Source organism: Cricetulus griseus (assembly GCF_003668045.3).
Source record: "Cricetulus griseus strain 17A/GY chromosome 1 unlocalized genomic scaffold, alternate assembly CriGri-PICRH-1.0 chr1_1, whole genome shotgun sequence".
NCBI lineage: Eukaryota > Metazoa > Chordata > Mammalia > Rodentia > Cricetidae > Cricetulus > Cricetulus griseus.
The window spans coordinates 7,537,006-7,553,909 of NW_023276807.1; the positions used below are offsets into that span (position 1 = coordinate 7,537,006).

A 16,904-nucleotide genomic window follows, 5' to 3' on the forward strand; every position below is an offset into this window, starting at 1 on the left:
TCATGGCTTTTCATTGCCAATGCGACTTTTCCTGTTCCCGGGTTCTGAAGCCCGTCGCACCAGCCTCGGTGGGGGCTTGGGTGGAACATCTTCAGTCAGACTGTTTTCCCTGCCCCGGCCAAACTGTTGGTCTTTGGAGAGCAGGGGCTGCCTCAGTACCCCTGGTGTCTGGGTGCCCCCCTCTTTACTGCGGGGTACTGGAGGGGTGCTGGGCTGCACTCGTGCAGAACCATCCATGTCCACCTCATTCTTCCACTCCATTTTGTAGGACTGGGAGGCTTTCTTTGAGAACTGATCTGGCAAAAAGCGCCTGGACCGAGGCTGCAGGTTGAGCACGGTGGTCCCATTATCTGTGTCCGAGTCGCTGCTATTGCCATCTGTCACAGAACAGAAAAACTGTGGGCAAGCAAAGCATAGCAGAGAGAGCACACATCACAGTGAAACCCCTGTGACTCCCAACCCCTTCGGGGGGCCCTGGGGAAGAAGGAAGCCCTAGAAGGCTCACTCTAACTGCAGCAAAGTGACCTTGAACATCTGTGTTCCAAGAGTATGCTCACGCTAATTTTTAAGCACTGACTTTAACTGCTAAATGTATTTGTGCACTGACTCCATCTGATCCTCCTACTTTCACAGTGAGGTTAAAGGTCAAACCCATATTAGCCAGTAAGAAACCGGGCTGCAATTCGGTCTGAGAAGTTCTGACTCCCCCCTCAGCTGCCCCCAGAATCCTCTCCAGAGGGCTCTGCCTGTGACACCAGCAAGTAAATTAAGTGAATTTTCTGCTATTTAGATTCTTCCCTTTTTCTGGAATTTCACATGGGGACTGATTTGCTTTACATGCTCACACGGAAAGACCAAAGCATCAATGTAAACTCCCTATGCAAAGGGAAGAAGCCAGGTCTGGGTGCTGGAGTTCATGGGAGGACCACTGATGGGACCCATCCCTTAGCTGCTAGCTGGCATTATTGGAATTGAATGTTTCTCTGGACATGCAGTGGTGACAAGATTGACAGTGCCTAATGGTCCCTATCTTGCCTCCATTTCCATTGTTTCTTGCTTTGTTTCTTAAAGCTCCTTCCACTACCACAAGAAACCTTTGAACTGTTCCCATCTTGATAAATTCAGCAAGCAAACAAGGGAGATTGCAAAGGGGTTTAAATTGTTGTTACAATCCATATTTTAATAAGACGGGATCCTAATATAGTTCTGGAATTTACAGAGAAGAGCTTGTGAGTGCACATGAAGATTACCATCAAACAAAGAAATAACGTCTATGTTCTATTCTATGAAAATTCACTAGCATTACTGCACAAATGTAAATGTTTATGCATCTACAGATTTACAACCTTGTATTTACAGCTTAATAGGTCCATAGTACAAGGATTTGCTTTTGCTATATTTAAAGCAGCATGGTGAAAGACAAGTGCCTGGATTATTTATAATATGCATAGAGGTCCATTAAACAAGGTTTTAATGCTAATAAGAAGGAGCCTGTGGCCACTTGAGGTTCACAATGATTGAGCTCACTCTTAATGAAGAAAACCAGACTATTTTATTTTATAAGCATTAGCAAAAAGTCCGATTAGCATTTCTGCTCCAGACAGAATCATTACCTTCATTTGAAATCTTCTTCCTCTGGAGCTGCTCTGGAAGCTTTGTGTTTTTAGGTAAGGATAAATACCGGGAGGTTGAAGTGGAAGCCTGTAAAAGAATTAGAAAATGACATTGGGATGACAGAAATGCCACTTTCTGTGTATTAGAAGCTAAACTTGGTGATCAAACTAGATTTCTAAAACACAATTTTAGTCTTTCATTCCAAAGTTACTTTTCTAGATACTACAACCAGTGTGCTTCAACAACCAAATGCCTTCCAAACCTAATGCAGATCAATAGAAAGGGAAGAAAACAAACGGGGCCATTAGGAAGATGTCAAATCCACTGGTCCTTAAAGAAAATGGGCATCCTTGTCTATAGAAGGTATTCATAAGAAAGATGTGGAATATCTTGGGATGGAGATACATTAAAATGTGGTAATCCCAGTTTCATTTATTTCAATTAATCTTAAAATGGTAGAGTAACAGCCTAGCAGTGATCGAATCCCAGATGCAAGTGGATCTCTGTGAGTGTGAGGCCAGCCTGGTCTATAGACCAAGTTCCAGGAGAGCCTGTTACACAGAGAAACCCTGTCTTGAAACCGCCCCCCCCCAAAAAAAAATGGTACAACATCATGTTATTAAGATTCTGTTATTAAGATCTGTCTTGAGTTTCTAGAATTAAATGTTAATGTTCACTGCTGCATATCACACACAGAAAGGCCTTCTCCTGTGCACATACTTCTGATGACCCAATACAGAACTTTATTGGCAATAAAAGTCTGCCATGTTATAGCAGCCAATGACTGGGTCATTGTCAATGGTTTTCTTTATCTGTTGAGAAGTCCCTGCCCAGCTGGACCATGGGGCAAATTGCATTGTAAATACTAACATCCCCTGGCACCCCAGGCTTCTTGCAGATCTCCAGAGAAGGTGAGACTTGCCTGCCATCAGCAGTTTGTACCCTGGTACCTGTACTTGGAAGGCTCAAATATAGTTATGAGCCACATGACTGTCAAAGGCCAATGGAATGTGCAGCAGAGTTGTCAGGAGCTTGTCACCTAGAGACAGCACAGCTCTCCTAGACTATACATACATAATGTTCGCATCACAAAATCACTCAACAACACATCCTCATAATGTATCTCAGTGGTCTACCCATGTCACCATATCACTATCCATACACTATTCATACAAAATGGTCCAGCCACTCTGATTAAAATCATGTTTTGATTATGGTCTTCCAACTTCCTTCTTTGGTTTTTAAAATATGTTTTTTTTTTCTCCAAAGCACTTACTGCATTCAAATATATATATATATATATATATATATATATATATATATGCATTTGATCACTGGTGGCTTTCCTCTCTACTAGCATAAGAATCTTCAGCATAGAAATCTGTACTTTTATTCTCCAATGAATTCTTTGTGTCTAAGACTGGCAAGAAAATAAAATAAGTAAAGTGATATAGGCTTATAGACTCTGTACATCAGAGGTAGAGTCAAGAGGACCAAAAGCATCCTTGGCTATATAGTGAGTTAAAAGGCCAGTCTGGGTTACATAAGATTTTGAGTAAATGAAACAAAAAGAAAAAATAATATAAAAGGAATTAACTATTATTTTTCTTTTTTTCTGAAGATATGTCTCACTCCAGAAGTCCTCTCGCTTCAGCTTTATAAGTAGTTGGTGCTAGAAGAGCACAACTCTACTCATGGTAAAAATAACTTTATTATATATATATATATAATATATATATATATTATATATATATATATATATTCCATCTTAGAATATCTGGGAATTGGCCCCCAGCAGCCATTCAACTGGCAGAACTGAAGACACTTCCTGTCAGCTGGTCAGTGGAACAGCTGAGGGCTCTGCCCTTGGGATCCTTGTGCTTCTGAAGGCAACACTCACCCGGCGCTCGCGGTTCAAGCTGTTGTCCTTCCTGAGGCTCTCCCGAAGACTGTGCCGTCTGCGGATCAGAATCTCCTTGGCTTGCCTCTCACTTGTGTCCGCCGTCAGGTTATGTCTGTTATAGGATAAGGTCTGAAACGACAATGCACATGGAACATTTTTACCAAACCATCCATCATTTCTCTTCAATTTAAAACTTCACTCTTCCTTGAGTTTATATCAGTGAAGTCAGTTTCCCTGTGGGACAAAACCAAAACTAAAATCAGGAGTCTCAACACTCAGATTTTGAAAGAATTCATCCTTCTGAATGTCAGTGAGTGTGCTTTTCTTCATTGAAAGGTGTGAGCTTTGTAAATTAGAAAAGTAATTCAGTTCCTGCACACCTTGTCTGTTTTCTCTGCATCCTGCCATGATTGATATTAGAACAAAAATCATCTTCAAATACAATCTCTACTGAGCAGAGAGAGATTGATGACATAAATATGAGTCATACTGACACTTGGGGGCACCACATCCTCGGACTAATATCAGGGCTGTGATTATGAGATGTTCTGGCACCACCAGCAACTATCACCTCTAAATGACATGTAGCATAGTTAGCACTTAAGTTCACTTCCTGATAGAATTGGCATGGCCATCTTGGAAATATCCCATGTCCCAAAATATACTAGGTTCTGGAGGCTAACAAAAACCTGACATGGTGTAGATTCTCCTTCTGTCTCGAGAAGTTTCCTATCCAATTGGATATCTGAATCTAACAAAACCATAAAAGCAAATGCTCAACTAGCTGCACTGCATAAACCCCATGTTTTATCTGATCTAGAATAGGGCTGGGGTAGTATGATGGTTCTTGGCAAAAACTTAAACATGGGAGACTATGGGCCAGCTAAAAGGAAGCAAGTGCTGGCTCTAAGTATAGAGAGATAATAGACACTACACAGGACAGAATCTGTTATACCAGGAAACAGTCTGAGGTGATTGGATGGATTGAATGTGAAATGATCTTGGAGAAAGTGGAGACTGGTGGCAGGGGCCCCAAGTTATCCTGGAAACAACAACTGTTTTTTTGTTTCATTTTAAACAGGAGGCTACTGCCCTTGAAAGAGCTTTATAGAAATGGGGTGGAATAAGGGTAACATGGATGAAATAGTGACAACCTGATGGAATGCCTGCTAAGTATACAGTTGTAAACTCTGAAGAAACAAGGATGATCTCTGCCAAGCTGTGTGCCTCAGTTTCTTCATCCATGAAATGGAAGGAACAGTAACACCCAGCACCACGAGGGGCTAGAGGAGTCAAAGAAAACAGTGTGCTAAATGTCACTTGGGAAATGGCAAGACTCTGGGATCATTAGCATATCTTAACACATAATTTGAATATTATTAGACTAGGTTATTAGCAATGGGAATACAGTGAGAGAAGTGACTCAGAAAGAAATTCTAGCACTTTATGAAAACCAAGTTGATATAGTTACTGTCTAAGCTATAAGACTTTTTAAAGGTTGTATTTTATTACTTATGTGTCTGTGTGGAGGTATTTGCACATGTGTGCACATGTGTGCAGATGCCCCAGAGGCAGTGGATTCCTCTAGAGATGGAGTCACAGGTGACTGTGGGCCTTCCTACATTGGTGCTGGAAATAGAACTTTTAGGTGCCCTCTGGAAGAGCAGGTATTTTCAGATATAAAAACATCAGATTACTTCTTCATAACTGGCCGGCACATCAATCCTTATCTCTCAAACTTAAGCACCAGAGCCCCTGGCCTTTGATGCTTCAGTTGAGGTGTCTGGGAGAACTTAGGGAGTCTCCAGGATGGGATGCTGGGAGAAGGCCTGTGAGAACACGAGAGGATGCCCCATGTGTTGCTTGCAGGGGCAGGTAGGCTATGGAGGTGTCTATTTACAGTACCCAACTGGACAACATGTTTCAGGCAAAATCAAGAAAGTATTTTGTGCATAAGCATTTCCTACCCGCTGACGGATTTGATAGAGGTTCCTTGATAGTATTTCTCTAATTTCATCCATTTCGACTGGTGTGAGCTTCCTTAATTTTTCTTCACGGCAGTCGCTGTAAAGTTTTAGGAGGGAAAAGTATTTTACCTTTTGAAGAGTATCAGAATCATTGTTGTTATAACATTGCTACTTTAGAGTAAGACTTTAAAAAAGAACAATTAAGATTTGCTCAATATTTTCAAGTGTTCTAAATATTTTTAAAGTACTCAGTTTTAGAATAATTAAGTTTCTGATACTTATTTCCATGATACAATCATTCCTGGTAAGTTTAACTGTGTATAAATTTCCACAGACTCAACCATTATATCATGCTCCTCACAACCCCAATATCTTGTGTTGTAGCCCAGGCTGGCCTGAAGCTCGCCATTGTGAGACCTTGGCCCTAGTACTCTGTGACTGCAGGTGAGTGTCACCACAGCCTGCGTCACATGTTTTAAAAGAATGACTCACGGTGTTATTGATTGATTATTGCTAGCAGAAAGAAATGTGTTCATCCCAATAGAAATTTAGTTAGCTATATTTTATTAAGCCTCATCTCCAGGGATTGAGTTCTTGTGGAATGACACACAGTCCTATTTAACATTCCCAAGGGGTTTCCAACGGAGTCACTGCAGCTGGAGTCCACGTCTGTTTCCCCCAAGCCTAACTCCACTGCTGTGAAAAGTCAGTAAGGAAAACAGCTGTATTCTGTCTATACCCTCAGTAGCAAACCTAACCCACCTTGAAAACTTTCAACCAGTACTGAACTTCCCAAGGCTAATCTGACAAAGGTATGGGGATCCCAAACATAATGGCAATTTTGGACTTGCCATTTCCAATATAGCACAACATACAGCATAAAGTAACATCAAACACGACATACATACACTGAAAGCTAGCTTTAATAAGAATCTCATTCTGTTCTGAGACCTTAAGCCACTACCTCAGGACTTACATCAGCAATACTATTATTATCATTTTAACAATACTACTACTATCACAGGTTTCAAAAACCATACCAGTGCCTACTTACTGATATTAACTTCACTCTGCAAATCGATACTCACTTAAGAGATGCAAATGAGGGGACAGTGCTTATCATCCCGGTCTCCGCCATCTCGATGGCATGTTTTATCTCAAGCTTTTTATATAAGGACACGATGCTAGACTTGGGTTGGTTTTCCCGAATCAGGAGCTTCCGAAGGTATCTGTCATCAAATTTCTTAAACCTATTAATAAGTAAAGTCAGAATTGAAATTAATGACTACCTCATCGAATAAGAAAAGTACTCCCCATTAACAATGTAACAAAGTTAAGCTGGTCTTACCATATGTATATCTTTATACTTTTGTGTGTGCATATACATACATACCTATATGCATATATATATATATGTATATATGCACACTCATATGTACAGTGTAACTAGTATAACTAGCAAGCATCTAAACTCTGTGTTCAAACTGAACCAATTTTCCTAGCCCTCGGCCAGCCTCCACCAGGTGAAACATTTCAGCATCCTGTGTCATCTTTCTCTTCTATATTTCATGTTATGGGTTGAAGTGTCCCAGCAAAAGTTCCTTTGTTGAATTCCTATTTCCTAGTGCATCAGATTGAGTACCGTATTTGGAGATATGCTCTTCAAAACATGATTAGGTTGAGATGAAGTCATTAAGGTGGGCTCTCCTTAGTGTGACTGGCACGTTGGTAAGAAGGGTGTGCTTAGTCACAGACACACAAAGAGACAAGAGTGTGTGGAGTCACAGGGAGCAACGCCTTCTGCAAGCAAACAACAGCACCTCCTCCTCAAGGTGAATAGACACTGTTAACACCCTGCTCTTCGAGTTTATATTCCTCATAAAAGTGAGACAAGCCATTTCTGTTGTTCAAACCACCTACTGTGTACAACTTCATTATGGCAGCTCTGACTGAAGTAGCATTCCATGCCACACACTGAGCAATCACTTTAAGTGCCACCATCAAATGGATGCATGCAAAGGTGTGATCACCTGCGACCTCTAGTGTCATCACTGTGGTCTTGGATGCCATTGATTTCTTTCCCCCTGGGCTCTGATTTGGGCACCTAATACATGCCCTTGCCCCTATAGTATATTCTCAGCACGGAAACTAGAGACATTGGTGGAAATGTCGTCAGAGTAACAGCACGATGGCACACATTTGGGGTGTTTGTGTGTGACTCTGCCCCTCAGTGCAATGCTGCTCTTTGTGGGGTCCTTCCTATATTTGACATTTGTCACCTGCACTCTGAGCATCTTTATATTCATTGTCCCACCTAGTAGGAGGGTTTTCTTAATAGCCTTTATGTCTCTCACCAACATTCACTAGTAATTAGCTAAAAGAAACCCCACAAGCCAGACCTCTGCCCCCTGTGCTCCCTAAGAAAGCTACTTCCATCCTGTTCTAGCTGCACACACCTTTACATGCCACCTCCGCTCTCACTTCTCAGATGTATTTTTCTACACAGCAGCTCTCATTTTTGTGGGATGATGTATAGTTTTCTTACTCATCTAGTAGCCTATCCCCTAGCAGTTAAATGTAAAGTCAGCGTGGCTTTACACCCTCACCTCCACCCCTGTACACCAATGCCTAGAGCTAAACCAGGCACAGTGTATGCATGTGTGGTATAGAGACCCCAGTGTCCTCCTGTATCCACATCTGCCAAAACCCAGTAATAGTTTTCTGTCATAGCCTAAATGACCTCTGCCTTCTTCCGAGTCACTTGGATCAATAATGTTACTTGTTTTGGTGAATAGCCCCCTATTGACATAATGACTAAAAAGGCTTTACTACTGAAGCCTGGATCCTGTGTGCATCATATCTATGAAGTGGTATGAACCAAGATGAACAGCATGTGAATGATGTAGTTATTTTACCCCTACCATATGGGACAAGCTCTGGCAGGATCAACAGACTACCACCCAGCCCACAGCAGCAAGAACAGGCTGAAGCCCAGCCCAGATTAGCCCTGCCCAGTCCAGTTCAGCCCACTTGGAGCTTCTTAACTCACACAATTAAATAATAAATGACTGCTATTTTGATCCACTGGCTTTGGAGATGGCTCATTATGTAACACCACATGCCAGTATGTAAGGAAAACAACATGCAATAAATGGTCCTTGAGAAAGAAATAAGTATATGGCATTGATTCACCATCAGCCCAAAGAGGTTTACTGGCACACCTGGGCGATGAATGAAACCAATGTTAACCCCCTTTCCTGGCAATGATCCTTTGTTCTAGATACTGTAGTGATCTGAATAATTAAAAGGCTACCCTGAATACACCGTGCTAGTGACCCACTACTATATGAAGGCTGGGCCTACTCTTTCCGATGTTTATTTTGAATTTTGTGCTAGGCTCACGAAGCCAAGATTCTCAACAGTAATACAAAGTCTCTAGCACTTCTCATATGACTGTTATTGTTTTGGATTTTTTTTTCCTGGAGATAAACAAACGGAGAGCGGACACGGATGGGAGAGGCAGCTGTTCTCTCCTGCATGGGGAGTGTGTGTTTTCTTATTGCTTTATTTCCCGTCCCACTCCTCTGCCAAGCTCCACATAGGTGTTCTCTTTCACATCAGACTCCTGGTTGCTGGGCCTGAGCAATGTCTCCACCGTGTCCCCTTTCATTCTTTTCTCAAGTGATCAAGTGCCCCAAGAGTTCCCTGCCAGGGCCAATGAGATTCTGTAACACCAGGGCTTTAGAGGACAAGGAAAGATACCCAATAGGCTCAAACCATGAATTCTTTTTGTACATTCTTTTTAGTAGCATCAATGGCTCTGTACGCACCAAAGAAGTTATGTACAGAATTGATTTGAAAATAGTTGGTGTCAGCACCCAGTGTCCCCATACCCACATGACAATTAAGAAAATGCTTTGAAGTTGGTATGGTAATTGAACAAGGAAATCTAAAATGCTTGTGGATTAATTAAGACTATTCATTCCTGATTTAAAAAAAAATGTCATAAGGAAGCAACAGCTTCCAAACAGGAGCCAAGTGTTAGCACTGTTCTTGTTAATGTTCACAGTCCAGCTGTGGCTTCCTTGGGCGGTCTGCCTGCAAGATATCCGTGGACCTCAGAGACACTAGCTACTTGAGATACAGGACACATGTACCTCCTCTGACTTTCACCCGATTTCTACTTTCAACCCACATGATCACAGCATCTCAGGCTGGTTAGGATTTTTCTTCAACTTGACATGAACTAGAGCTATCTAGGAAGAAGGAATCTCAACTGAGAATATGCCTTCATAAGATAGGCATTTTCTTGACTAATCGTCTGGTAGAGACCAGTCATGTGTAGGTTGTGCCACTCCTGGACAAGTGGTTCTATTGGTATTAAAAAAAGAAGGGTGAACTAGGCATGAAAAACAAGCCATGAAGCAACGTTCCTCCATGGGCTCTGTTCTTTCCTTGAGTTCCTGCCCTGAGTTTCCCCACTGCAAGCTATAAGCTGAAATAAACCCTTTCCTCCACACATTGCCAGTTCCTCTTTTTCCTAAGTGCCCAGGGGCTGTGGACCTAGTGTGTGCTTACACATGTCTGCATTCTCCCCACTTGGATGCAGAAGGGTGAGGGGAGTGTGAAACCTGATCTTTGCTTTTGAAAGGAAACATGCTAGTCTGCATTATGCCTCTCACTCATCATGTTAGGAGATTCTGTACAATGGAAAAGGTGATTGGGTTCAAAGGGAGAAGATAAAACAATGGGGAAAGAGGAGAGGAAAGTCTGTTTTATTGGTTTGGCACATGAAAAGGCCCATCTATGTGAGGCAATTCCTAAAGTGTACAAGAATAGGACATGCACAGTGGGCTGGCATTAATCCCACAGCCAGAACAAAAATGGATGTCTCAAGAGAAATAACAATTTCTTCTGAGTTTTATAGAGCAGATTTAGTCTGCTTTATTACCTTGTGCTCCCAGGCGGTTAACTGGGTATCTTACCTGTACAAAAATATCATTCCTTGATTTATGAAATAAGTCTAAGCTCAAGGGACCTTCTAACATCCATGAACATGAACAGTGATGTAAGCTTTGTAATTGTTCTGGCACTAGTCCTTTTAACTTGTTGAACTCCTTAAGGATCTCATCACCCCCCCCCATTCTTTCTCTCACACACACCTGCTTACTTCACAACTGCTTTGTTGTCTCTTTTATATAATGTGACATATATAAGTCTGTGCCATATACATCTTATGTAGCCAGTATCATGCTACATGTGTGAGCAAACAGAACCATTCCAAATTCTTCCACGTAAATACATAGATCAACAGGTAGCCAAGTTGATGTCACTGAGTAGAATAAATGTCTGTGAGCAAGTTAGAAAAGAAAAGCAAGCAGACCTATCTCAATACGGTCTAGAATGTTTCCCTCTGACCTCACCTTCCAGCTTAAACTCTGCTTCCATCAGAAGTCTGGCCTAGTCAGTGACAAGTGCACAGAGACTCACACATCACTCTATAAGAAAAGGTTCCTTAGCCAGTTCCCAGCACGTGGCTGTTTCTGATAACCATCCTGGATGGCACCAATTGTGTCCAGAGGAGAGGATACCCACCATGGGCTCCCATTGGTTGGTGAGGTTGGATCATAGGCCCCATGTTTCAAATGTAGCTGTCAGAATCCCTTCTCTTCTTGATCTCACCACCCTGTCTGGTTGATTGTTCCCACCTTAATTTATCACAACCATGAAGACAGGTGCTTAATTGTATCTGACAACCACACAACCTTTGTTAAGACAGTAAATTCATCTCTCTCTCTCTCTCTCTCTCTCTCTCTCTCTCTCTCTCTCTCTCTCTCTCTCTGTGTGTGGTGTTGTGTGTGTGTGTGTGTGTGTGTGTGTGTGTGTGCACATGAGTACTTTCTATAAATGTAATCTTTCAGGTACATTAACCCCTCAATGTCAGCTCATGGTTTTTTCTACAGGATTACTATTATTCTCAGGTGCTGTGAGTCTCTACCTCTCCTATGCCCCTTACCCTTATGTGGCAGAATAGACAGTAATGGAACCCTTAACTTGGAACTCACTGACTAGGACTCTTGTTTCCTTGCAGTGAGGAATGGCCACAAAGATTGTCCCTAGTTATGAGATCTGCATGGAAAAGCCCTTTGACTGCTCTTGAAGACCTTGGTTAGAGGTGGCAGAAGATGTCTTGTTTTTTAGTGGTCTTACTTCCATTTTGCAGCTTGAAATGGGTGACTCCAAAGAAGCAGTTTTGCCCAGGGACAAGCATGGAGGTGACTAAAGTGAGTGGCCCTACCCTTGGGAATGTGGAGTCGAGTTCTCATCTGCTAAGCCCAAGTCTCCTATTTTTGGCTATTCATATAGGGAAATAAACTTTTTCCTTGTTTATAACAATTTATATCTCTGTCATAGCTGAGACATTGTTGTTGTTTTTGTCACTAGTCACTAAGTCGCCAAGGTTGTTGCCCTTGAACTCATGTAGAGCCTCCTGCCTTAGCCTCTAGTGTTCTGGGATCATAAGCGCATATCAGTATCACCAAGCCTGTCTATACCTAAGTTTCCCCTTAAAAGGACACACAGTAGCACAACATAGGATCACCAGTCTGGAAGACAGCACAGCTCAGTATAATTTGTTTCTAAGAGTGACCCAGAGCCACACTGATAGAATGTTACAAGGCCTCTTACTTGTCTCTCCAGAAGTTGTGACCCCAGTGTCCACAAACATCTTCAATGCCAGTCTTCACATGATCAAAAAACTAAAACAGAAGAAAAGACAGGCCAATCAATTCCCCTTTCCTCACAACTTGTAATTTTCACTCTTCTGGCATTGTACTTACCTCCAATGACACTCACAGTTTATTTTGCTAACATTTTGTTTTATTTTGTTTTTCTTTTTTGAGACAGGGTTTCTCTTTGCAGCCCCGGCTATCCTAGAACTCGCTCTGTAGATCAGGCTGGCTTCAAACTCATAGAGATCGGCTTGTCTCCCCCTCCAGAGAACTGGGATTAAAAGCATGCACTACTACCTCCCAGCTATAAGCCAATTATTTATCTTCAATTGTTTGCCTGTTAGGCAATGTTTATTACTTTGATGATTCTAAGTTTGAAGATAATGTTCAAAATTACAAGAAATGGGTAGTAGCAACATTTTCAGGTTGAAGGGTTTATTTTCCCTTGGCTGGGTTCAGGACTTTAGCAGACTTGGACTGGGTAACTTGGGGCCATGATAAGTGCACCTCCCTTCACAAACCTTCTGAAGACCTCCCCCATCCCCTGGAGTCTTCAACTGTCCCCTTCCCCCACAGACATGCCCAATAGTGCAGTACCGTTTCTGCGATCACTACACATTTATTTTTATTATTGAGGTGTTTCTCGCTTGGCACCCACCCTACAGTGGATCTCTTCACTGACGGCTTGCTGCTTCTTGTTGGATCTCTTAACATCAAGAAATTCCACCAGTGGTCTGATGGTTATCCCCTGCACAAAAAAAAAATGAACATAAATAAATAAGTCTTCTCTTAAGAAAAAATGTCCAGCCACAGCTGATCATCTCCTAAGAATCGCCAACCACCAACTAAAGCTAGCCTGTTGCCAAAAGTTAATAGTGAATGTAAAGCTTTGTTATTATCATCTCCCAGATGTCTTATTTTCAGAAGACCATTTTCAATGTAAAACAGATGCAAGAAACGGTAGAAATTGAAGAGTAACTGTAAGAAACAATGAGGTTCAGTGGAATCAGCTACTTATTGTATTACCCAGAGAAAAACTCTCCAGCGATTCTTTCATTTGTTCATTCTACCAAGACAATTTTCACCAAGTCGCTTCTGCATGCCTGTCACAGAGCTTAGGCATCAGAACACAGAGATGATGACAAAGGACCTTGGTTCTAGGATATTGGGTCTAAACAAGGTCATTTCTATCCCAACACAGTTACAAAGTAGGCAGAAGAGAAATGACAGACAGACACAAGGAGAGGGAGAGCTTAGGAAGCACTCAGCAGGAATCAGGAAAGATGTTGGCATCACTTCCTGGTGGAGACCTCAGAACAGCTAAGGAGCATCAGGAGGAAACAGTGCAAGGGCTATCTAAGCACACTTAGGAGTTAACTTGGGAAATGGAGAAAATTGCAAGCTGTGGAGTAAACTATGGGGGTCGGGGTAAAGGAAAATCCATACTCTAAACAAAGATCTCTGAAAAATTTCACAGTCAACATCCCACTCAATAATGAAACATTAAAAGCATCCCCAGAGGGGATGAGGCACAGAGGGCAGAGGTCACTAGGTTCTTCTGTTGGGTATAGCTTTGCTTGTTGTTCTCCAGTCAGAGTCTACAGACAAAAAGCAAGAAGTACTGGCAACAAAGTGGCAAGAATTTCTGTTAATGGATTGTGCTTTTGTTCTAAAGTCTAAGACAATCCCTTCGATATCAAAATAGCAAGAAAGGGAGTAGTATAAAATTAACGCACACAACCCATCCCATATATTATTTCAAAGAGTATAAACAATAATCACATAATAGCAATATTTATTGTATTATGTATTACATCATACTTTGGCTACAGAGTATGTTTGAGTAAATAGTATATACTACTATATAATATGACATATATACTAGGAGACACTATGTATATATTAGCCTTATATACTAGATATATTCATGTGTATATATTCATGTATATAAAGCACCTTATGGCACTGGCATAAAACCCTTAAGTAGAGAATTTTAAAACTTAACTGAAGGAAGGATATTAGAAAGATTAGAAATCTTAAAATGCATTTAAATTTCTAAATAGGATAGAATACAGTGACATTTTTCTCTTAACTAATGTCTATACACAATATTATAATGTATTGCTCAGGATGTGAAATAGAACTTAAGCAAATCTTTATTAACTATAACAAAAAAATTGACCAGAACTTTCTCAAAAAGGGAAATTTGCAGACACAGCACAATCTACCAGCTATGGGTGCACATAAGTTGTGCAAAGGAGGGAGGAGAGGTGCTGTGCAGGAAGAGCAGCAGGGTTCTTGCTTGGGGGAACATAACACACACAGGAAGGAATGTTGTTTGCTTGACAAGAGGAGGGATTATGTTGAAGTATATTGTCTGCCATTTGATTTCTATTTCACTTTTCCATCTGTATTTAGTTATTAAAAAACTTCATAGGGATGAGTTGAGACAAGCTCAGGCTAGTTTAGAACTCACTATGTAGCCCAGCTGACCTTGGAATTGTATCAACCCTTCTACCTCAGCCTCTCAATGGCTGAAACTACAGTTGTGAGCCATCACTCTTTGCTTGTCCTTTAGTCTTTGGGAATGGTTTTGATAACGTAATACCTCCGCATACATACCCTCTTCAAAGGAGGTCATCATTTTTTCTATAAATCCAGGACGAGCATTTTTCTTGCATTAGTTTCATTTTTTTAACTTTCATAAGTGAAAACTGATTTTAACCAAATTCGGTGTGAGACATCTCTTGGGTTCTATTTGTATTTCTGTCTGCCACTTGGAAATAACACAGGAGCTAAGAACAGTTTCCCAATCAACACATTCTAGAATCTTTAACATATGCAAACAAAAATGAGTGCAGTTGTGATTTTCATAAATGGTGACTCCATTGAGTTAGCTCCATGTCCCTTAGAAATGCAAGCTGAATGCTAGCAAGTCAACAACAAAAGAAAAAACACAAGAAAATCTGTGCAATTCTAACATATTCTGGAGACACTAATTGCTATTACAATGCCCCTTCCCTTTTCAGCATTTAGACAGTCAATAAAAGGGAATATTCCAGCATTCGGAAGCACAGTATATGAAAGTAAAGATGGACAAGGGCCTACCTCATCCTGGCATTGATTTCTACTGGAAGTCAATGACCTACATGACTAAAGTGCACTGACCAACTCCAAGAAGACATTGTGGATACTCCCAGTTTATAAATGTATGACATATGTAAGTTCACAATTATTAAAATGTAAAAGTTATGCATCTAATTCAAATCCCATTCCCTTTAGAATGTGCTCATCTCTAGGAATTATTTTGTTGTCTGAGCATACTAAATAGGAATCATGTTAGGTACTATTTGTTTCTTTCCCTCCTTCTGTCCTTCCTTCCTTCCTTCCTTCCTTCCTTCCTTCCTTCCCTCCCTCCTTCATTCCTTCCTTCCTTCCTTCCTTCCTCTATCATCTATTTTGAAGTAGAACATGTGACATGTGTGCATGCCATGTTTGGCCAATCAGGATATTTTATTATATGAGCCAAAGCCTGTGGTTTGTAAAGACAGAGAGAGGATACCTCTGAGGGGAGACCTACTTTATCCCTTTGGAAAATTTCTAATTTGGGTTACCTAGGAAAGAATTTGATAGAACTTCCAAGAATAAGATAGCTTGTTACTGTTCATGGGGAGTAAAAAATTAAAAATAAAAATCCCAAGTTTACTAACAAGATGCCAAAAAAATCATTGCAAAGTGCAAACAAATTCTTACTTATCATTCAAGTTTGGCACAACACACACACACACACACACACACACACACACACACACACACACACACGTCTGACTCAGATTCATCTAACAGCAAGTACATGGAGAATCACTGGGCAGTGAGATTCCTATCTTATTCTATCTCTGTTTCCGCTCCACCTCTGCCTCCACCAATGAGAGAACAGAAGAGAAAAGGCTAATTTTTTGATTGGTTAAAATAAACATTCTTTTGTTCCAGTCAGAGGGAAAAGTGAGTTCTTGTTTGTGGAATTAACACCGACAAGGCAGGGAGATGGGTGCCTTATATTTCATTGCTGATTTAGCAAGGATTTCCCTAGAAAACTTGTAAGAAACTTTATATTTATTAAAAACTATTACTGTTTGGCTGGGGAGATGGTTCAGTGGGCAAGAGTTCTCGATACACAAGCATAAAGACCAGAATTCAGATACAACATAGAAACAGTCAGGCATGGCCACATATGTCCATAAGCATAGTGCTGCTCGGTGGGGAGCTGAGACAGGAGGATTGCTGTGCTTGTTGGCCACCAGCTTACACAAAAATAGGAGGAAGTCTAGCTTCAGTAAGAGACCTTCTTACAAATGAAGGAATAAGGCAATATGAGTGATAGAGGGGTGCACCAGAAGTCCTCCTCTGGTATGTAAACATACCAAAACACACACACATGCCTGCAATGCGTGTGTGTACACACATACATTACACACACACACACACACACACACACACACACACACACACTTCACACACATGTATGAACACATACATAATCACACCACACATAACACTAAAATACACACAGACACACAGGCCTATCACTGTCATGGCCATGCTATCTTGTATTAGGCCATTCTCACATTAATAATTTGATCGACAAGATTGTAAACCAAGTCATGAAAAAAATTATCTCAGAATTGAGAT

At 41.1% G+C, this 16,904-nt stretch overlaps 1 protein-coding gene across 1 annotated transcript in view; it reads right to left on the reverse strand.

Annotated features, from left to right (window-relative positions):
* Positions 1-16,904, reverse strand: part of Slc9a2 (solute carrier family 9 member A2) — a 78,186-nt gene continuing 61,282 nt past the window's right edge. Inside the window, exons 6-12 of the mRNA XM_027386747.2 lie at positions 12,874-12,963; positions 12,172-12,242; positions 6,573-6,734; positions 5,485-5,581; positions 3,515-3,646; positions 1,614-1,701; positions 1-377 (exon numbers count right to left, since the gene is read on the reverse strand). Of these exons, the coding sequence (XP_027242548.1) occupies positions 1-377; positions 1,614-1,701; positions 3,515-3,646; positions 5,485-5,581; positions 6,573-6,734; positions 12,172-12,242; positions 12,874-12,963 (1,017 nt within the window). The remainder of the gene's footprint in view (positions 378-1,613; positions 1,702-3,514; positions 3,647-5,484; positions 5,582-6,572; positions 6,735-12,171; positions 12,243-12,873; positions 12,964-16,904) is intronic.